General features: G+C 44.1%; 2 protein-coding genes and 1 long non-coding RNA gene across 4 annotated transcripts; 2 read left to right on the top strand and 1 right to left on the bottom strand.

The window, feature by feature from the left end:
• Positions 1-670: 670 nt before the first annotated feature.
• Positions 671-6,248, top strand: LOC142585109 (uncharacterized). Its single transcript, XM_075695627.1, has 3 exons — positions 671-996; positions 2,334-2,519; positions 6,039-6,248. Exons 1-3 carry the CDS (start codon positions 693-695, stop codon positions 6,050-6,052), a joined length of 504 nt encoding a protein of 167 aa, XP_075551742.1. The 5' UTR covers positions 671-692; the 3' UTR covers positions 6,053-6,248.
• Positions 6,249-7,039: 791 nt separating this feature from the next.
• Positions 7,040-15,341, top strand: LOC142585107 (uncharacterized). The gene is made up of 2 exons (XR_012829030.1): positions 7,040-7,223; positions 10,561-15,341. It is a non-coding gene; the product is annotated as an uncharacterized LOC142585107 (long non-coding RNA).
• A 356-nt stretch (positions 15,342-15,697) lies between these two features.
• Positions 15,698-20,902, bottom strand: LOC142585106 (uncharacterized). Of its 2 annotated transcripts, XM_075695625.1 has the most exons (4): positions 20,692-20,893; positions 20,479-20,600; positions 20,245-20,409; positions 15,698-15,841 (listed from the first exon to the last, which is right to left on the bottom strand). In XM_075695625.1, exons 2-4 carry the CDS (start codon positions 20,572-20,574, stop codon positions 15,704-15,706), a joined length of 399 nt encoding a protein of 132 aa, XP_075551740.1. In that variant the 5' UTR covers positions 20,575-20,600; positions 20,692-20,893; the 3' UTR covers positions 15,698-15,703. The 2 variants fall into 2 exon arrangements, 1 of the variants encoding a protein (XP_075551740.1); XR_012829029.1 differs by having other exon boundaries at positions 20,172-20,409; positions 20,479-20,902.
• Positions 20,903-23,529: the final 2,627 nt, after the last annotated feature.

Raw genomic sequence — 23,529 nt, 5'->3', positions numbered from 1 at the left:
TTTAAAAAAGGTGGAATTTTGCTTGCGCTTATTTGTAGGCGAGCTACTGCCGTGACGGCGCAAGCATAAAGGCTAAACCCCATTAGCGCGATTTTGTGCGCGACAGCGACGAGCGACGGGTTCGCGCGACGGATCAGGCCGTCGCTTGAGCAGATCGCTCGGTCTTGTCGCGCGATCGCTCGGTTTTGCAAATCTAGAATTCGTCGCTCGTCGCCCGGAAGTGCTATGAGCGACTAGCCAATAGCGCAAAGCCGGAACTGGATGTACATTACTCCAGTACTTCCGATTGTCGCACGGAACGAGCAAACGATTGAATTTTTATAGGTGCAAGGATAAGAACCTACTGCAAGACTTTCAGAAATATTTTATGCTGCTTTTTACAGTAAAATACATCAAGTTAAGTTAATAAAGCACGCGTCACGCTAGTTTCGGCGCCTATATTGCTGCCCTCATACCGGCAACACTGGGGAGACGTCGCTCGAAGTCATCGCTCGCATGGGGTGCAACTTGACATGCGTCTCCCCGCAGGCCGGCTGAGGCCGGTGAACAATAGAAGGCAGCATTCACGTGACCCTGCGTTCCCGGATGTTGGTTCCCTAAGTTGGTTTCCAACTGTCCCTATGGGGCCACTGAATACCTAGTGTGTCACGTGATTGGGGAAGTTTCTTCTCTGTATTGCTGTAGTGCGTGCAATGACACAGAAACCACGTGCGTCCAAACGCCGCCTACTCCGCTTCGGAATGGCGCGCGTCTGTGATCGAGCTGCCATCGGCGATGACGATCGTCGCTGCGAATTTTGCAGCAAACTATTCATACAGAGCAAGAACATGCTGCAACACATCAGGAACGTTCACAAAATGGCCGTGGATGTCAAGAAATTGATGAAATGCGACGTATGTGGCACTTCCCTGCCTACAATGGAGGAGTATTCGGTACACCAGATCGCTGCGCACAACTTCGAGGCTGACGTGCACCTGGTGTTCCGGAACAGTAAGGGTGAGGAACAGTTTTATTAAATTTATTCTCAGTCATCGTGAGCAAATGACGTTTAAACGCAATATTATATCTTGGACTTTTTTTTAATTTCTTGTTGCGCAGTGTGCTTCCAAAAAGGCAGTTGTTTATGCTTTGCGGGCCTTTGTTTTCTCTTTCTCCATCTGTTTCGCGAAGAGCAGCTTTTGCGCAGGTGCCTAATTTATTTCCTTGGGGTATTTTGAAGTTTGTGTCCTCGTTAAATATAATTTGTTTGTTTATCCATCTATAGTATAGTCATGTGTGCGCGCTCCCAGCGATGCGCTACATGACATACGTTTGGCATTGTCTGCTATCCTGCACAGCAACTGGAGTGAAATTTGACGTTTGTACATCTTCTTATTTTTTTTTTAAGCGACAGGAGTAAGCTGTTCTGCGTTCTGACGTTGCTCTGCGCTACTTGCGTGCGTGGTGTAGTCTTCGCCTCAGTGCAGGCCGCAATAGGTCCGAATGCAGGCCGACGTAGGTCCAGGACCACACTTGCAATTGCGGCTGTCAGCGGCTTGGTCTCCCGGCGTACTTTGGGAAAATTCTTTAGTAGTACCACAGTCCTTCAATTGAAGGACTCTGGTTGTAGATTTCATAAAGTAGAGCGAAATTTGACGCACGCGCAATCCTTTTTTCTTTAAGAAGAGTGTGTTAGGAGAGGCTACTTGGTAAGACATCTTTTTGTGAACGTAAACTGCGCTTGGGAAAAGACACCAACGTACAAGAAGACAGGAAGAACGCAGACTAGCAACTGGTTTATTGAAATGGCACATAATGCTGCCTCTTCGAACCAGGCGCATGCCCAAGCCAGATCATAACCGCGTGACGATGGAACACTCCCTCGCCAAGCCCCTATGTACAGTAAAAAATCAAGCTCTTCTTGAAAAGAAGGAGCTTTTCAAGAAGAAACTGAGGGAAGGGATTCACACCGTTCTGGGGCGTAGCTTGCACCACGTGCTCTCAGTTCGTCTTTGTCTTATTGTAACAGCATTGCTGTGAATGTACAGTCTTATTCAATATTGAGGAAGGAGTGAGCATAGATCATGCTTAAGTTTCATATTTGTTTCTTATTAAAACAAAACTAATATGATAAATTTTTTGAAGTTATGGTGCACCGTATTTGAAATTCAATTTCAACAGAAACTTAAGCAATATCAAGGATGACCTCATGACACGGTCGAATTGAAGGTGAGGGAGTAAAATAAATGCTACATTAGCCCATGTCCAAGACCTTCAATGTGATTATTTTTGTTTGCATCTCTCTCCCCAAGGTACTTGTCACTATCTAATGTTATTTTGTGCATTTATTACAGAATTTCATGAATGGAAAGCAGAAGAAGAGAGTAGCCAGAACTGCTGGGTCATTTTGCCCACGGGCTCCGAAAAGCTGGCCAGTGGAGGGACAAGGATCCACTATCACCGTAATAGATCAGGCGAGGCAAGGAAAAAGGAAGGTCATAGTGACCGTCGGGAGAAAAGTCAGGGGAGCTGTAGGTCTGGTAAGATATGTCTTTCATTTATTACCGTCACAATGGACAATACTCAGAGTCCGACACCTGAAAGCACCACCATAAAAGTCAGGTATCAAAGAAACCATTACGGTCATAAGCCAGAAATTCAGCACTTGAGAATGAGCGACAAGGAAAAGCCCAGCGTAGCAGAGAACCTAGAAAGGGGTGTGCCCATGAAAACCATTCTAAAGCGAGTAAGAACATCTGTGGCATCCAAGCTGAGGCCAGTGCACTTGGCAGAGTGCTCAACCCTGCATAACATCAAACAGCAGTTTAACATTGCTGCTCCATAACATTGTCACACTAATGACGCTATCAGTGTAGACACGTGGGTGCTTGTGATGAAAGAAAAAGGTGAAACACTTGTCCGCCTGTACAAGGCACAAGGTGCAGTGGACCCAAGTGGTACATTTCCTTCAGCAGACTTTGCTCTTGTTCTGATGACAGAGCCTCAGAAGGAGCTACTAGAAAAATTGGGCCCTGCAGGTACTGTATGTCTTGAATCCACACATGGAACTACAGAGTACCAGTTTGAGCTGACCACTCTTCTGGTGCTAGATAAAGTAGGATCAGGTGTAGCTATAGCTTATTTCATCTGCAACCGGATGAACGAGCAAACTTTGACAGCATTCTTCAAATATCTGGAGTCAGCCATGGCCAAAAAAGTGGCTGCTAAGACATTGATATCTGATGATGCGTCGCAATTCTACACAGCATGGTCCATGGTCATGGGTGCTGCACAACAGAAACTTCTCTGTGCCTGGCATGTGGATAACAATTGGCGTAAGAAGATACTCGAGTGTGTAGAGAAACAGCTAAGGCCACATGTTTACCATAGTGTGTGGCTACTCTTAGAGTTCCTCGCGGAAAAGGCATTTGAAGATTATTTTAAGCAATTCCTTTCTAGTGAGGAAGAAAAACTGAGGGACTTCCTGAAGTACTTCAATGACCACTATGCAGTTAGGCCGCAAGAGTGGGCCTATTGCTTTAGGACTAGAGCAGCTGTCAACAATAACATGCACGTTGAGAGCAAGCACAGGACGTTAAAGCATACTATGCTGGAGAGAAAACAGAATAAGCATGGTGACAAACTAATTTCTGCCCTCATGGACTTGACAAATCATTTTTTAATGAAAAGGGCTATCCAGATGATGAAAGGCGCAAAGGGTAAGAAGCTGAGCAGAATTCAGAAGAACCACAGGTCTGGCAGTGAAATGGCAGCTTGTGCCAAATTAAATGAAGATGGCATATGGACTGTGCCATCTCAGTCTATTAAAGGGCTCTCATATAAAGTGTCAAAAGTGGGAGATGGTGCTTGCTGTCCTTTGAGGTGCAAGGAATGCGCAGTGTGTGTGCATACTTATATGTGCACTTGCTATGACCATCTTATACACTTTACAGTGTGCAAGCACATTCACTGTGTGGTCATCGCTAATCCAACTAGCAGCAACAAGGCCCATGAGAGCTCACCCGAAGAAGCATGTGAGGCAAGTCGGACATTGCACATTGTACAGAGTATAACAAAGCTGGAAGCAGCCAAAGCAGTGTCCAGCTCAGCACTCTTAAGAGCAAAAATGGACTCAGTCAGACAGGCAATATCAGATGGTGAAGTCTCTGAGGGTGTGGCTGAGAAGGCAAACAATTTGTTTGAGCCAGTTTTCATGCTTGTTGAAAGTGAAAGTGACCCAAAAAGAAAGATGCCAGACCATTTAAATAAACCAGCCAACAAAAAAGTTGTGCGCCTGTTAAGGTTTCACTCTACAAAAAACCCTAGATTGTGGCAGCCATCATCTAGCCTTTCAAGGCCCACTGAAGCTCAAAAGGAAGTCCTTAAATAACAGCTTAGGGACAGCAACATAGAAACTGAAGAGATAACCACGTCAGCAGGGCACGATTACTGGTAACAAGCCTCCAGTGCAGTTAGGAAGAGCGAAGTGGTGCAGTAGTGCTGTGCTGTCATGCCTTATTGAAGCAGGTTGAGGGCTCGCATGTTAACAAATCATGACATGTGGTCTCTGATGATTAGCCCGTCTGTTTTTGTCTGTGGTGTGCAGCCATATGTCACAGCTGGATGGTATGTGTGTTAGAGCACGAGAGAGGCCACCATGCTTGTTGTATGAGCTGCTGGTAAGTGTTCTGTGAAAATAGGTACAAACCCAGTGGTCATCTCTGGTATGTGGCAGCTGTTGGATGGTAGTGTGTTAGAGCACGCCTCCATGCTTGTCATATGAACCGCTGGTAAGTATGTCTGTACATAGATGTAAGGAAGTGCATTGGGTGGTGTGTAGTGCTTCAGTGTGCAAAAGCCTCCAATGTGTTTTGCTACTTATAAATTTGTGTAAACACTCAGTAGCGCAGTAGTTATGATGTTGCATTGCTGAGCTCGAGCTTGCGGGTTCAATCCCAGCAAAGGTGGCTGCATTTCAGTGGTGGTGAAATGAAAAAAAAAAAAAGTGTGTAGTTGAACTTAAGTGCACATCTCAAAACCCAAGGTGGTCAAAAATAATACTGAGTCCCGCACTGTGGCATGCCTCATAATTCGATCTAGATTTTGTGTTCCATGTGATGTTCTTATTGCCCATTTGAATAAACTTTTATTTTTCAGATTACCAAAATAGAGGGCATATGCAATGGTATTGTGTGCAGTCTGGATAAGTTGCTCTGGTCACGAGCACTCAATTAAAACTTCTGCATATTTAGCTGCAGCCGACAGTGTCATAATGATTGTAAAGACTATGCAGAAAGCTTTAGGCCACCCTACATATCAGATCAGTTTTATATTGCATCCCTTATGGTGCATCTCTTACTTGAGTAGGCATAATAACAATTGGCAATGCTTCCTTACACATTTAATATTTTTCTTTCTTTCTTTTGGAAGAGTAACCTTGGAAGAATAATCTACAACAGTGCTCCTACCTTCTCTATCCCCATTTCTTTTCTACACTTCAACTTCATTCTACGCACTATCTTATTCTCCTCTTCATCCTACATTGAGGGTGTGGGAAAGTGAGCTAAAGGTGCATAAAGATTGCTGTGCCGAACTTAATTGCGGCACTGACGAAGACAAATCTTTGTCAAAAGGTTCACTCCAGCTACATTCTCCCTCCAAACACTGTTTATCACTTCAAGCCTTCATATTCCTGTGAGCTTTTGTCTTGTTTAACAGTTGTAACAGTCATACTATTTATTACTATCAATAGCCAGCATACATTTAGCACTGCAAAGGGCTGTTTAGAAGACGTGCGAGTTTCTACTTCCCTTATGATAAATACTCCAGACATTCAGTCTCTATTTTATGAAAATCTTTCAAACATTGCCAGTGATGACCACCATATGGGTTAATGTCGGCATGGGACTGAGGCTTTCCCGCAAAAAGAACAGTTATGTTTTGCTCATATCATGTGACTGGCAGTTTCTGCTGTAATTTTTGCACTTGTCAACTGCACTGTGAAGAGTTCATTTCTGTGAATATGTGCTGGCCTGATTCTTCTTGTTCACGCATTTCAGATCTTGTACTATGAGATGAGGAGGTGTAAAATAAAAACACCGTGTAGATTTCACAATGCCTTTAAGAAACCACGCAAAGCTTGGAGATGAAGCATTACATGCAACTTGAACCAAGTGTCTGGACACAGTGAGTGAAAGTTGTTTTGTTATGAGCGAGGGTGTCGGTGTTACTTGTAACTACTTTAAATAAAAGTTTGTTTCAAAACAGTGGCTCAACTCTGTGTTCCCCCGGTAAAAAACAAAACCATTGGGATTTCCAATTCGCTTTTTAAACATAATTGACCTATATGAATAAAAAAAAAACTTGAGGAATCAAGATATAAGCTTACCATACCATGGAAACACTTGAAACTCCTTTTGAGAAGCTTACTCATACACGAACACACTATAGCAATTATTTTCAATCATATACTCACAATTTGCCGCGTCACCACGTCAAGTTTCAAGGCAGGTTTTTTTTAGACTCGAAGCTATATGCTTAATTCTATCCATTGTTTACTGCATTGCATTTGATTTTCTATAACAAATAAAATTGAATTCTCCATTGATTGCGCCGACGCTCACGTTATAATTGTATGCTATTATTATTGACTAGTCATATATATTCTTGGGGGGTGGGGGGCTGCACTGGTGGCGTTCTACGAATTTGCGCCGCGTGTTTGTGCGGGTAAGCTTAAGCGCAAAATTTTTTTAGCGCGTTATGAAAACAATGCACTGCGGGTATTTTAATTAATGCAACGAGCTGTATGAAATATCGGTCAAGGGGTTGGAAACGTCGTTATAGAGAATCCCGACGATTTTCTTTTGCGTGTGTGTATTTGGAGTTGATGCAGTTTTCTTTATTTATTTTGGCTACATTGCGCCAATTGCGCTTCCATAGAATAAGGAAACGCGCTTCCACGCGCTTGCCGACTCGATCGCAAGGGGACAGCCTGATCAACATCAATATCAGCAGCAATGGCGGATTTGCGCTTGCCATAGATAGTAACTCTATGGCGCTTGCCATGGCGCTTGCAAAGTTTTCAATAGTTTTCGCCTTTTAAGTGATGCTTTTGCTATTTTAACGTGTGGAGGTTCATTGTACGTCTGTTTTTTCAAGTTTGGCATGTGTTTTAACACATGTGAAGGTGTAGTCTTTTCTTCTTCAGCGGATATTTGTACAAGACCCTGTTCACCGTCTATCAGGTAAGATGTGTACGTATGCTACACGCAATCGTAGTGCTTCACTAAGCCACAGTGCACTACAAAGTTAAGCATGAGCGGTACACAAAATTCACAAGTTCTTAGTATTGTCAAGAACAACCATTGCTTGGTGAAGTTCTCACAGGCGTTGTAGAAGTTGTTGGGCGCGGCAGTGCTGAACGTAGCGTTAGCGGCTTAAATCGTGTTTTTTACTAGTAACAACGTGTCACTATTTCATATTATTGGCGGCGTCTCCAGGACACCAAATCGATAACGGGGACACCAGAGCTAGAACGCGGACTGGTCCATGGGTTGGGGCTCGCCGAGGCCTTCGCGTGCTAGTAGTATATCTATGATGTCTGTAGGCTGTGTGTAAGTCGTACTTTCCGAATTTTCTGACGCATTTTAAGATCAGCTGTCCGCTTTCGCGGTCAAGGCTGGAGTCAGGGTGGTCCGTGAGTTGGAGCAACATAACCTGCTTCCAGTTTAGGACCGCCCTGCTTCCAGTTATGATCCCTCCGCTGCCCCTTAGGTACCCTGCCGCCTCCTTGATTATATTCTAATGCTCTCCTGAGGCCTCTGTTTGCCGGTTACATGTGCCCTCCTGGAGCAGTACTCACTACAACACCAGTCAGAACCTTGCCCATTGGTTTACCTATGTGTGGCCGCAAATATCTGAAACTTAATGCCAGTGCAACAGGTTTGTTGGCAAGGGTGTCAGATCGTTGCTTTGTGTTGAATCGGCCTTTTCTCAATTAATTGGAATTGGAATTTAATTGGAATGCACCTGACCAGTGCTGCTCTGTGGTGCTTGCCACCAGTCCCTTGGACAGGGAAGACATATGAGAATCCCTGTGCATACACTTTATATGCAGTGGTGTGACCGCTTCCTTTGGGAAACTACCACGTTAGTGATATTGTGAGCGCAATGTGACTTTCCTTCATCTTCCTCATCCGTACGTAGTGTGTGTCGCTTCTTCCTCGCCATAGCTCTAGCTCGGCAAGAATAAAGCGGTTCCTTAGAAGTGGTGGAGGTGCTGGGGTTCTGCATACCAAGGACGTATAAGGTAACAGTGTTTGCGCCTTTAATATGTCGCATTCGATCATTTTGAGACGTGGTGGTGTTCATGCGTCAGCACAGTGCAAGGACATCCACAATGTAAGAGGTACATGATTCTCGAATTTTATACTCTCTCCGGGCTTTTCTCGCGACCTCAGCACAAGTAGTGGGAGCATCAAAAAACTGACAAAGCTGGTGCATGAATGTTGCCCAGTCAAAAAGATCTGGCTCTTGGATCAAAGCCAATTTTTTTTTTACATTGTAGAGGCAGACGGGCATGCTGTGAAGTTTCTAAGAACTGTCCCACCATTGCTGACTCTGTTGTACATTTATCAAACCACTTGATTCTCACCAAGCTCAAGTTATGGTGACAAAGATGCGCCACGTGCTTTACAGTCACATATTGCACTCGCAATTCATCTGTTATGCCAGTTTGCCGAAATGAGCATGCACAGCAGTGACGAATTCACTATGCATGCACAGGGATTTGCCTTTCCTGTCCTATGGGCTGTTGGCAGGTACGCTCGTCAGGTACACCTCAGGTTTCAGTATGTTTGCATTCGGTTGCATGAATATGGAGGGAGTGTGTTCGCTGTAATCAGTACTACACATTTTGCTAATGTAGGCTTGAGTGGCTTTCCCATGACTCCACTAAATAGTCGGAATACTTCCATGTACGATAGAATGATGAGCATTTTAACCTCCAGACATGCAGCAGTCTTTACACCACTGCAAGGCAGAAGCAGCCTTCTCACCATGTTCACGCTCAAATAAATCTCGTTAAGGCATTTTATGGGCCCGCCAAACCGCCTGCACCACCTGAATGATGTCACTTGTTGTTGCACCTGGCTGTTCATTTCATTTGGCATCCTCTGTTCGCACATATTCGTTTCCAATAATTCAGGAAAATTGCAGGGCTGGTTTGCAATCCTTCCTGTTTTCTTTATTTTTCTTTATGGCCTTGTAAAACTGAGAAACGATAATGAAAAAAAGAAACAAAGGCTGCCTTCCTGTTCACCAGTGAAAGTATTGTTGCTTAGAAAGAGGCGCAGAAAAAGATGTATATGCATGCCGGACAGCCTGCACAAGGTTTTATCTTTGTCTCTTCAAACATGGCGTACCTGCTTGGGGTCAGTGGAATCGCTGTTCTGTAGCATTACCCCTGGCAGCGGAAGCGCTGTCCCAGAGCTCTAAAGAGAGTCATCGGAAACACAGTGCTAAACCTTCAAAAAAGAATTGACAGCTGTGAATAAGGTATGCGGATGTGGGCTGCTTCCCTTGAACTTCCTGAAGGCAAATGCCTTCAGGAAGTTCAGTCGCACTTTGTTATTTGAAAAGGCGTCTCACCAAGATTGGAAGTTGCAAACCGACAAGTGCAATGCATAGATCACACACTAACAATCCTGTCTCCAAATTATCAAAATGATGCACAGTGGGAAAACAGCTGAAATTTTAAACAAAAGCCATCATAGTCGCAACGAAGCCCTGCTTCAGCCAGAGTCAAGGTTACATGCACAAATGTCTCTGTAAAACGTGCTGCCTGCAATATCACCAACCATGGCACGTGACTTTCGTAAGCCAAACAATGTTAAATGCCATCCCTGGATGTGTGCCCCACAGCAAAAAAGGAAGAGAAGAAAAAAAGGAAAGAAAAGACAGGGCTTGTCATGCGAGTGTGACGTGAACCCTTGGCTCCGTCATGGGGGAAGATGAAGAAGGAAGATCACTTTGAGGCAAAGGGGTTGAGTGCTGTTGCTTTTAGCACTCGCCTCCTGGCAGCGTGAAAATGCAACATTTCAATTTCTTCCATTTCCTTTAATAATGAACTAATTAGAAATATTTGTTTGAGAAAATGCTCCCTTGACGGCTTCCAACGTACCAATGTACCTATAACTAAAATTTGCCATGGTGCTTAATGAGAGGGGCTTTTTCAGCCCAAATTAGATCCTGCAGACTATAGTACTGTATGGAAAATATGGTACATGGAACTGTAAAATTTAATTTTCCACAGCAATTTCTACCTGTGCAGTTGGAGTTGGCTTTGTCACAGCATAGATGTGAGGACCGTGAAACAACCTTTATTCCCTAAAGATCCTGTCCTGTAGTATATTTGAGCATTTACATAAAGGCATGGAGACCCTCAGTGTGTTGCAAACTAAGTGGCGGCATATAGGTGGTGTGTGCTGCCTGTAGGGATGCCACTGTAAGCCATCTATGTATTGGCGGATTTCTGAATTGTGGATGGGAGAAGGCTCATGGCTGTTCTGCCTTTGCACCAAGCACTGCAGAGCACAGTGCTGCAATTTTCTCTTTGTGCAGTTGGAAGAAAATTATTCCTGCAGTGGCAGCGACTACACAGAAAATGCACCCTACAAGAGTGGACAGAGTTCCAACGTGACTGTGGTTTGAAATGGTCCGGCCCCTGTGTATACAAGCACCGATTTTCCCAGACAAGTGTGACAGTGCCTGGCTTTGAATGCAGTGTGCTGCTTCATAAATATTGCAGTTGCCCAGCGCTAAGCTGCCTGGATTATGTGGTTGCCATAATGACTTCTCTGTATCCGTGGGACAAATATTTGCACTCGAAATAGCGACAGAAGCCATGCATTTCCTGCTGACATAGAATTAGGTTCCACAATGTCATCTGATGCATACACATGCTGTGGTGTGGTTGGTGTGGCCATGCTCTTTTTTTCCTCCCTTCAAATATGCTGGTGAACTGCCACTAGTTACAGATGTCTGCAAGGAGTGCGCACTGTGTGAGTGCTGCACATGAATTGAAATTACGACCACCACAGTGATGATAAAGAACACATTGAAAAGTAATCTGACAACACTTATTAAGACTGTCTACAAGTTTTCTGTGAGAGATTTCCTCAGGGTTGACAAAAACCATCTTAGGGATCATTTAATGGGGTGTTACCGCCCACATTATGAGGTGAAAGAAAAGGAAGCCATTAGGATTTCTCTGGTGGTGCAAGGTGCTCTAATAGATGGCTTTGAATTGCAATAGACATAAATATTATCATTCTATCTGTCTGGGCACAACTTCTTCGCCAACCTCTCTGTCATCTCTGTAGCACATTAATCTGGGATAGTAACTCACTCTGACGCAGGAGATGAAAGTGCATGCCAGGCATGCTGACCACACTGACTTGGAGAGTGCCACTTTCTTAAATGTGGCAAAAGTCTGTGTTTTGGGCGAAATAAGAGCTCATAGGCAATTTTCATCTGTGATAAACAGAAATAAGTGCTGCCAATGGTCAGACATCATTGAGGTCGAGCTTCTCAAGCAAGTGGATGCCATCGAGAACACCAAAAAAGCCAGTGATAGCCATTGTGAAGCAGATTCAGATGGTAAGGTCCAGCCGGGGTTTCTCCGCACAAGGTCACCAAGTGGAATTCCTAAGTAACGGATATTTTTTCCCCTAAACTGCTACCCTAGAGTGGCCGGAACATGCACCGTTCGATCCAAGCATGCAGCTGTTATCAAAGTTTAGTTTAGTCAATTATTGAGGCTTAAGATGGTTTTAATGAATGTACATTAGGAAACAATTGTAAAAGAATGTAAAAAAATTTGAATTGTGTTGACTCTTTGGTGGCATACTGTTGCTAATCCTGAAGTTACGTCCTCAAATGACTTATGCTCCAGGTATTTGAGCAAAACTATGGGTGTGGAAATATGAATTTTTCAATTTCAAAGCTAATTTGAATAATGAAACCTAAGTGCGAAGCGAATATTTTTCAAATATGAATACTACTGGTATTGCAAAAATCCATTTTTTTTTCACCAACCAGAGGTGCAAAATAGTTTACTGCATAGCAAATAATGTACAGGGATATTATGCTTCGTGGTTAACAAAATTCTCTAATACAACACTTTTGTTTGACAATGTCATAACTGTAGTCACTTAATGTTTCATGAAGCAAGGACAACAGCTCAACATGTTCAAAGAGCAGTGACACCTAGTGCATGTCACCATCGATTCAGACATCGAAAAGAGCTGCTTAGAGTGTCTGGTATCAGCAGGTCGCTCTTCACAAGCCGAGCCAACAGTGGGCACCACGCTTACACCATCACTCAAACGGATCTTCTTTTTGGCCCAAAATGTCATCATGCAAATATCTTTGAACCTGCGATTGTGGCAGTGAAAATTTCTGCCACGAGTGAAAATTTCTGCTGGGTGATAAGCTAATCAGTCTTTCCGCAGTGCTGATGTGGAAGTGGCCCGTTCAGAAGCTTTTGTTGTTGAACGCATACTTGGGTTCCTTGGTGTTGAAATTATCCTTCCTTTCTCTAAATCAAAGGGCGAGATCTTGCATTCTGAATGTTTGCTTGCGCTCTCATTATTCGCCTTCACCGTGCTTTCGTCAGCGGTCGTCTGCTTGGTGAAGCGGGAGCGCCTATTGAACACTGCCTACTCACTGATGTAGAAGGTGAAGCAAACAGTCAGAAAGCTAGAAGCTTGCGCAATCTCATCCCAGGTTTTCAATCCAGTTTGACATTGAAGCATCCTGGTAGTATTAAAGTACTTGAGAATGAGGTTCCAGAAGCATTGCCAAGTTTGCCACTTGGTGAAATTTGTAGTTTGGAAACAATTTAGGCTCTTAGCGAGATTAGCAGTGAACAGAGGTTTTCACATGGCGATTGGTGTTGTCCAAATGCATGAAGAGGTCACAGTACGAGTACTTAAGCTGATAGTGTCGGGTAACCATAAGCACCAGCAGGGGCCCCGTGACAGTGTCCCCTTTAACTTCAGATATGCTTCACTGCATGATGCTAAATATGCTTCGCCGCATAACACGACTCTGCTGCTGTGAAGGTGACTTAAACCGACAACAGCCGAGAAGGTGCAAATAGCACTGCGCCGCCTGGTTCTTGCTGTTGGCCTTTTCTTCTTTTCACAGTGTCCTTACTGTAAGTGCACTCCAGAATTACAATGCAGGAATATGCATGTGTGCACAAGCTTTCATTCAAGAGTAACTCATGATCATAAGTTACGTCATCATGGTTTCGTACCATGTCACGGCATCATAAGCGAGACATAATAAAGGGGGCCTCAAAGGCTGCGGGAGAGACTAATCTTTTGTGCGAGATTGTGCTATCCTTGCTGCACGCAGTGCAATATTATGACTCTCATGTCTATGGTGGCATTGTCGATTATGAATGTTTCCTTACTGCGTTAAAAAAATGTGTAGTGCATCTTTCAGATAATAATGGCATTATAGCTTCAGAGTTGTTCAAGTTTGGGGTACTTGTTCACTAAAAGTACACTATTAGAAAAGCTTTAGAATGTCTAGGTCATAATTGCATTTGAAGAACTGTAAGTCTTCCTACACATAGCAATTGGTAGCTTACTGTATGATGTTGAAGGTGGTTTTTATTCATAGGCCCTACGCAGAGAGCAGCAACACAATGCCTGGCATGTGACCAGGGTTCGTAACAGTGTTTGTATTTCCAGTGCTCGTAACTGATTCCAGTCTTAATGCATAAATTTGCTTTATGAATTCTTTGTAGACAGAAGGTGCTTGAATATTGGTTGCATGAAATGCTCCAATGCACACTGTTACGTGCAGGGTGTCTTTTATTACCATACAGATTTTCTTGTTTTAAAGTTATGAGCGCGGCAAATGTGGCATTCTTGCAGAGGAATTCCTCTATTTTGAAACTCCACAAATTTGGAGGCAGTCACATTTTAATGCACTCTCATTTCTTACAAATCTTGAAAGTTGCACCTAATTCAAGATATTCATCATTGAATTTTACTGGTAAATCGAGGCAATATTGGAACCGAGTGTGCTGGGAGCGCAGAAAAGAAGGTCCCGCTATATCATCAGATGGAAACATCTTGGCCAGTCATTGTAGCTGCTGATACGACACACTGCCTGGCAAGCATGTGCGTCAGTGTGCCATGTCAGGCTATCATTTAAGCTTTGTCCCACACTTCTTGACAGGGCACTGCCGCCTGATGTGGAGGAGGATGCACCAAGTTTTGATTGTACTCAATTGAGCGCGATAATCAATATTTCAGAATAAGTGCAATTTTCGAGATTTAGAAAAAGAAAGGGTGTGCGTTCACATGCGACTGCCTCCAAATATGCCATTTAGAAGGCTGCCGCCAAGTTACTAATAAAAAAGTGACTGAATTTTTCAAAATTAATTTTCTGAAACTCGCATTAGCAGCAAAGTGTGTCCACCTCACCTAGAAACTCCTTTGCAAAAACGCCGGGCTCTCCGTGCTCAAAACTTTTTGCTAAATATCAGCATGGTTAAAAAAAAAAACTAGATATGCATAATTGTTAATGTATGAAAATCGTACACTATTACTTTTCAAAATTTTTGTCCTTCTATGCAACACCAGAAAAATTGGAAATAGAAGCTTCAGGTGACCTATCTGATGTGCAAGTTGCATGGCCATATTATTGTTTTAATTTTTCGCTATCACCTTTTACTGTGATGTCACCACTGCAGCAGCTCGATGGCTGTGGCTTTTCATTCCAGGTCACAAAGCTGCACCCAGGTAGAGGCAGAATTCAAAAACGCTTGTGTACTTAAGTATAGCTGCACATTACAGAAGCCGAGGCCCTCAAGATTTATCCATAGCCCTCGAGTTCCATATTTTTTATTGGGATTGAAGAGTAATGTTTGTGCTGTATCCCTCTATTTCAGACTAAATAATGTGCATGCAAAATTATATCTTCATTACTTTACACCATAGCACCAATATCTGTTGTGCGTTGATTTTCTGATGTCCTTGCATTTGCTATAGCAAGGATTTTTAAAAATCAGCCACAAAAGAAAAAAATGAATGGTCAAGGAACCAAGTGGTGTGTAGCAGCTCCCTTCTTTTTTTACTCGGCTGAAAGTTTTGCACTCGTGTGTTAGCAACACTGTTTCGCCAATTGTGTACTTCAAAAGAAGTGTTACCTTTCTGCTTTGGAACTTTGTGGTTTTGTTCTGCCAGCTGCTTGACCAAAACAAGCAAAATGTACTTTGGATATTCCACAAATTCATTCTGTATGCATTTGGTACAATAAAATTTGTTTCAAGAATGGACAAATGCAGTGATGGTTAATTGAAAACTGCAACATGCCGATTTTAGTTTCATGCTTCATTAATTTTCTCAGCCCCAAAGAAAGCATGCGAGGTTCGAAAATGTATCATGTGACAAAGTGCTGGCCTGCCATGACATTAGTGCACTCGGTCTAGAGAACTGATTAATGCTGCACATACATTGAACATGGTGGCCATGACCATCCCTCGTGAATTGGCATTCCCTGCCTAAACCACCTCACCAACACAGCCCGTTAACAGCAAGAAAGTTGACGGGGCTTCCAAGAATTTCTATGCACTATTTATTAGTATCGCCCATTGCTTTGCTGACAATTGTCTTGACAAAAGTGGAAGCCGAATCGGTTGAGTTCAATCAATTTTATTTACATACAACCTATTATAAAGTGGACCTTTCTTCGCCTCTTCAACTGTTCCCACAGCTGCTGCTGCCATCTTGCACGCCACATGGTAGGTGCATGAGAGGATTTTCCAAGGAACTCTGGAAAGCTGTAATCAGATTGTGGGCAAAGTTAAAAACTTAAATACAAAAAGGGTGTAGAGTATTGTAACCTTGTACATGTTGATCACACATGTTTCAGCTACAGCTGTAAGTGCCTTGTCTCATCAACCAAGCTACAGTTCTTGCAACGTTACACTTTGTGATACTCAGTATGAATTGATAAGACTAGCTGCTATTCTAGTGGTTGTGCAGGCCACAGTGCCTGGCCTTTGTGCTTGTATGTGTCAATTTCTCTCTTTCAGTCTCGCCCAAGCCACACCAAAATGCTATCCACAAGTGTTGTGCCAAAATGGCCTGGCAACATTTCGTATTAAGCCATTTGACCTATTTATTGCACTGATGCACAAAGTGCAACCAAATGAAGGAAATGACATCACCTAGGTGATTAGTAAATTACCCTTCTAAAATACCACAAGTGCAACTTTGCTGTGGCAAGAGCCTTAGCAAAAACATGAGACACACAAAAATGAAGGAAAAGCGACACCTTCAAGTTCCCGCACCAACTCACCGTGACAAGCACGAATTTTGATAGTGTCTGCTTGAGCTTAGTTATTTCGAGATACATGCAGTTGAATGCTTTTACAAGCATTGAGATGCCCCACTATGCTAGCTTGCCTTTTATGGCTATAGAAAGTCATATACTGCCACAAGTCTGCCTATTCTTCCGATTGGAATCTATATTGAAGCTGCTTTGAGCAATGGGCGGTATTCTATTTCAGCGCAAATGATACATTGAGAGTAGTGTGCCTGGAAGGAATAGACAAAAGCATTGCAGAAGCTGCAGCACTTTGTGCTCGCTGAATGATCATACGAGAAGGTAAAGATGCCATCAGAAAGCATCCTTCGTATAGAGTCTCTTTAAAAGAAAAACACTACAACTAGACATGGTGACAGTTGTGGTGGCAAACTAAAAATATTATAATGATAGTTCAAGGTGTGGTATGGCATGTTTATGCTATTTCTGAAAAAATAAACACGGCAAGTGTGTCCATGCCAGCAATTGACACAGGATGTGCAGATGCAAAGCTGCAATACAGCACCACGGCCTCAAAACGACAGTATGCAAGTGGTGGTCCAGCATCAAAACTTCAATGTCCCTACACTGCAACACTGGGAGGCCATGCTGCATGACAGAAGCCTGGGTGGCCAGCAGGCGCTGCTCTGTCGGGCACAGGACGTGGCAGCAACTATTTCTCCTAAGGATTAAATAAACGGATTTCTCTACGTCACCTGCTATGCGATGCGCCATGCGAGGGAATGACAGTGCCACTACTCTCACAGGATATGGATGGTGCACAACACCACCTTGAGCATCGGAGTGCACGTCTGCCTGTGAGCTCTGTACTACAAACACAAGTGGTGCATGCAAGGTAACATTTAACATATCACTGCCAAATGCCATCAATGAACAGAAGCAGCAAAGAAAGCTGGTTACATAATCTTCAGTGTGTCGGATCTGCATATCTTTTACATCCTGTCTGCATGCCGCATTGTTCATTTGTTCGTCACTGCTCAAAAGTGCATAGTTGCATGGTAGTTTTTTCGATCTTGTGCACTTTCTTTTGTCCTGAAAAAATAACCACAGCAGCTATCTTCATAAAATAAAGCAGATGTTTCTGAATGAGCTGTAAGTATTAAAGTTGCTCAAAAGGGTAGTTTACTGAATTGATTGCATTTGAGTACTGCAGGCCTAGTTTCTTTCCGTCTTTCTCTTTTAAAGCCTCGGCACAAATTAGCTGAAACACCCTGTATACTGGACGGCTTGCCTGGCTGCCCGCACCGCCGAGGCGGAGCATCAAACGTTTTTGTGGCGCACTTGTCGCCGTCTCGTGGCACCGGTCGTCCATCCTTATCGCGCACACGCCACCGTCGTCATCACGCCACCGTCGTCTGGTGTTCTGATTGGCTGCGGCAAAGCGGACAGCTCTGGCGGGCGGGAAAAAAAAGTGGTCCGCAAGCGATCGGGCTTGCCGCCTCGTTTAATGCCTGCTTTTATCCGCCTGGCCAAGAGCTTTGCCCGGTTTAGCCGCTTTGTCTTCAGTGTGAACGTGCCTTTAGAGTAAGAAAATCAACAGCTTACGCTTCCACATTTTTTGCTTGGTAGCTGCATTCAATTTGCTTGCTCCTCGTCTTTTAGATGTCTAGGCTACCCATATTTTAACGTGGCTGAATAGTGCACAAATCAGAAACACGAGTTTCTGTGGCCTAGCCTTCTCACACTTGCAAGGATACCATCCAAAATTGACCTATTTTTCTTATGGGGTGCCCACTGATTATGAGGATGCTGACATCGAAGGATCTCAAGTGGTTCTCTAGCATTTTGGTGACGTAATACAGTAATGCCAAGCTACAACTGACTTGATATCTGTCAGCACCAATGAACGCAGTGGTTAGTGTTCTCACTAAATTGAGAGTTCAGCCCAACAGCAGATGGACACCAGTGGTTTGAATCCCCGTGTTGGCAAATTTAACTGGCTGAAATCAAGCATTTAAAAGACACGCATTTAGTTCCATCCCTTCAATCTGCGAGCATAATGAAGATCAAAGGTCAGGTTATGTGGCTGCAGCACCTTCTGTTCGTGCAGCATACCTTTACTTTTCTTTACCAAGACACTTAGCATGCACATACCTTGTGTGCAAGCCACATCTATTTACAACAGAAACAGCGCTTTCCACTCATGAGCAAAAGTTTGGAGGTAAAATATGGTAGAATTTTTTGTCCAGCCAACGCATGCAGGCTGAAATCCAAGTGGTACAGCCAATATGTGCCTGTTCAATCACTGCAATGCATTGAGCCACTTCTGACAACGCACAGCTGTACCAGAAAAGGTTTAGATTTGTTTTCACTAATGCCATGGACTTATGAACTTTTATGAATGTACCTTCAGCTTTCGCAGACTTTCAAGTAATTCGAATGTAAAGTGGCCTGTGTGTTATTGCTATTCAGCCAGAGTGCAATAGGAGCCAGTCAAATTAGTAAAACATGAAGTCAATGTGCACACAAAGACTACATGTACCCTTGCATGACTTTGTGCCACAGGCAGCTAACAGCTTCCAATTCACAGTTCTTGTAATATGCTTGTGGCCACCATCTACAGTGATCTATTTGATTTAACGGGGATGTGTATGTTGGCTGAAAACAAGAAAATATATTAACACCGATGGATGCAATATATCCTTTCCGGTAGTTTCGCAAGGGGGAAACTAATTCGAACTTCACGGCAGCGTGCACCGCACAGCTGCACCTCATTTTATATTCTCGCGCATGCGTCAGTGTTGCCGCAGCTGTCTGTAGTGACACCCTCGCGTGCATTTCTTGTTCAAGCTTTGTTGAAGGGTTTGAAGAAATGAAGGCAGTACGGTGCCGCTCATTTCTTCCTTAATGCGACCTTTGAATAGTGTGTGCATCTTAACCCTTTCATAGACGCAAGCAGAGAACAGGCCGCTTTGTGTCCGAGACATTACAAGTGCTTTTTATTTTTATGAGGTATTTTTGACATAACGTAAAATCTCAAAGCTGACTACGATTCTGTAATAGCGAAACGTGGGAATATTACATCCCACTATACAGCCTCAAGGCCCGTTTCTACCTACTCGTGGTCACCTGTAATGTGATTACAAGCAGCCAGAGTACCCAGTAAAGTATACATTGTTTGTGCACGTTTTCATTATACTTACTGAGCATGCTTTGTGTGAGAATCCTCAATCAGGGCTTTCCGATATCACAAGGGTTCTTAGAAAAAAAGATGCTTCTTGAGAATTCTTGAGGGCTCGTATGTAGCAGCTCGCATATGTAGGAATGCGATTTGTTCGCGATGCTAATAATTTGATCACCTGTTTTGGTAGCTGTGGGCACGAGAAATTTAGACACCTAACCGCACCAAAATTCAGCTTATATGAAAACACGGAATTTCGATAAAAAGAGTCCATTTGCCGCTGTGGTGGTTTGAAGGAAGGCGATAGAATAGAATAAAATAAACATTGTAGAACGGGAAGTAAATCTGCGCAATCGCTCTATCGCGTTGTTTGACAAAGAAATGGACGAAAAAATGTGCTTAACGTGATTCAGAAACATATCTACACAGGAATGTTCAATGGTAAAAATTACACTTCACCGCTACAGAGTAGCGAAGTTGCCCTGAAAAGTGGGACCAATATTTTCCGACCGCCCAACAAAGGGTGAAATGCGCACAGTATGTACGGCAACACTTGCTTTGTTCACCGCAGTAATGCCACCCTGTAATGGAGACACAACTACGACAAACGGTCCGCATTTCTTCCGCAGCGAGCAGCGAGAAAAAGTGAAACATTTTTTACCGAGTCAGAAATAAGCCAAGCGTGTTCCTGACGGTATGTAACGGCATGCCGCTGGAAAAAGGGGGGTCCATACCTCGGGGTTCAAATTCCGCAGACAGGGCATGCGCTTCAGCGTAGCCGTCAATTTGCGGTTGAGCAAGCGACGATTTTGCATTTTCTGTTCCGCATCAGCATGTTCTACGCAACGAGGGAGCTCCTTGAAAACCAGCACGACGGGGGCCGTCTCGTTGATCAAGGCCTAAAATTTAAAAGACAACACAACTATTAGCGCTTATTGTTTCAAATTTTGTGATTTCAGTAGACTTACCTTGATGTTGTCGCATATTTCTTGTGGATCCATGTTGTTTTCAAGGTCGTTTCCGCCAACATAAAGAACGGCGAAATCGACACGCTCGAAGCGCATCGTGGAGACAGCTCACGCCAGCCGCACTGCATTGTAGCCCACAAAACTGAATGTGCAGGCTTTCATAGACTCAATTAGGCGCAGGCGCGACCTATTTAAGAATTTAACCTGACTCACCGACAATGACGCCGCGCAAGGACGGCATGACTGAACACGATCCAGCGAGGCGTAACAAGACCACGCGAACGAACCTACGTGAGCCGGCAGTGGCCGCATGTGCATGGCATGTGGCCGGCACACACCACAGGGATTTAGCAGCAGCACCTAGCAGCGTCCTTCCCTAGGCGTACAAGTACCTATCTGGGGGCAGGGAGTACGCCACTGGCTTACGTCACATCCGGTTTGCCGCCAAACCGGGTCCAGCCAGCCTGCGGGGATACGCTTCTGCAACTTGTAGGCGACGAGCGAACGCGAAGGCCATCTCCATCGCGTCGCCTGTCGCTGTCGCGTGCAAGATCGCTTGCATGGGGTTTATACTTAAACGTGTGTCGTCGCCTGTCGTCACCTGAAGAAAGCAGCGTTTCGGGGAGGGCTGCCGCGTATTGCCCGCGTCTGGAACAGGCGACTTCCCTCCCTGAAACAGTAAAACAGTATGTGGCAGTAAAAAATTTGATTTGGGTGAGTTGGTTCATCGCTATTCAAAAGGCGCAACGCGACTAGGGCGGAGACAAAAAAAAAAAAAAAAAAAAAGACACTCAAATCACACCACGAGCGCTGACTAACGAATGGTTTCGGTGCAAATAAAACCAGTTGTTAGTCAGCGCTTGCGATGTGGTTTGTGTCTCTTTGTCTCCATCCTAGACGCGCTGCGACTTTTGAGTAGCCTGTATGTGGTGCAAGAAAGGAAAACAAAGAGTACAGCCCTGGCAGACGGCAACCTTTCCTTTCCATCCAGATAAGAATGGATAAATTATTATTAGAAGACTTATAGGATAAAAGATAATGCAAAAACACATAATCAGGTATAAGAGTAAAGAATCTGATACATTTGCTATAAACGAGAAAAATATTCATGCAGACGATAAACGGTACATACACACACTGTAAAAATCACCAGACGGCAGGTTGGTTCAGCTTTGACTGCATGCAGCTATAATTCAGCTATCGAGAGTTTGGCGTATATAGGTTAATGTTAGAAATTGCAGTGTGGTCAACTGCAGTTTGACGTCATTCAAGTTTGAAGAGCAAGGAACCCGATCTTTGCGAAAGCTCGCGCAAGTTTTCTGCGACAGAAGTGCGTGAGAAATGGATCGAGGCTGTTTCAAGGAAAGGTGTGCGTTATTTTTCACTATGGTTTCATTTTGAGAAGAATGCTTGCAGTGGGTATCTCAGTGTTTTTAAATCGACGCATCTGTTTGATATAACTCATAACTCTTCCAAAACTGTCAGTTGGAGGTTTCCGCATAGAATGGCGGTGCCAAAAATACGTACGCAGCTAGAGTGAAGATCTATAATTCGCCTTTTCAGCTCACGGCCTACCTTTAGGTGTTAAAATGTGTGGTCATCGTCTTGTGCTGGGACGTCACCTTAATTTACAGCTCTAAAACGCGGAGAAGCGAACTTTACAACATGAAAAAAAAAAGATAGAAAAAATATAGTGAGGCTTGGGTGACATTGGAAAACCCCAACCCAATCGCCTGTCAAGCTGTGCCTTTCGAACAGATGCAATAAAAATTCACCTTGCCTGTAATTAAATCACCCGCTTTAAAACGCTGCTCCTATATGACTGGTCTGTTTAAAACCTAGTCAGGAAATAACGCATTCGGCCAGCGTTTTTAGATCTAAAAACGTTGCATTCGGCCACGTAGAGCAACATACCCGCATTTGACTTTGAGAGAATATTGGCCATAATGTTCCTTTCATTTTCGCTAAATGCGATCTTGGTGGCGTCTATAGTTGCCCATGGAGGAGCAGCAGGTTAAATTGTTTATTGTACCTATGGTACACTCATTACGATTCGGATAGCCTGCATACGTAATTTACTGATAAGGCCTGCAATTCGTCCCCACACTTTGAAATTTGCTTACACATTATCCATAATGTGCCCACCCGCCGAGGTTGCTTAGTGGCTATGGTGTTGAGCTGCTAAGCACGAGGTCGCGGGATCGAATCCCGGCCACAGCGGCCGCATTTCGATTGGGGTGAAAACACCTGTATACTTAATTTAGGTGCACGTTAAAGAATACCAGGTTGTCTAAATTTCCGGAGCCCCCCCCCCCCTCCCCTATGGCATGCCTCACAATTATGTCGTGGTTTCGGCACGTAAAACCCCATAATTTAAATTTTTTTAAAATCTGCCTCTACTTTTAAACACATATTGACGCAAAATAAGTTTGCACGTGACGACACGGGACCCTTAAGGCGAGAACGACGAAGTTCGTGGTTGCGCGCGCGCTCTCCGAGGACCAGCCGAATCCCCCATCGTGGGTAGGAGCCACACGTGCCACAGGCTACAACAACAACAACAACAACAGCCATCGCAAAAGGCAGACGTTTCTTTGCCAATCTGTCGGTGGTAAACTGTTTTAGTTGTAATAACTGGGTGACATTTCTGGTGGAGGCGCGGGTACGGTCGATGTTAAGATCTCCGGAGCATACCCTAGACCTAAACCCAGCGAGTAGTTAAGCCGAGCTTACCCCTGTGCACGTACGTGCTAGCCGACGTCTCCAGGGACTCCAGCCACAGCACGGTCTGCTACCCGAACGAACTAGAATGACGAACCAACCCCCTCCTGCCACTCCTGCAGCATCGCACGTTGTCGTCAATCATATCCGGACGCCGAATCTGTTCCACGGAAGTGCTTCAGAGGACGCCGACGACTGGCTTGACCATTTTGACCGGGTTGCCAACCTAAACTACTGGAACCACGAGCGTAAGCTATGCTACGTGTACTTCGCTCTTGAGAATTCCGCGAAAACCTGGTTTGAGAACCACGAGGCGACCCTGACGTCATG

This window comes from Dermacentor variabilis, chromosome 6, assembly GCF_050947875.1.
Source record: "Dermacentor variabilis isolate Ectoservices chromosome 6, ASM5094787v1, whole genome shotgun sequence".
Lineage (NCBI taxonomy): Eukaryota > Metazoa > Arthropoda > Arachnida > Ixodida > Ixodidae > Dermacentor > Dermacentor variabilis.
Note: the sequence above shows the minus strand (reverse complement) of the source record. Positions and strands in the feature narration are given on the sequence as shown.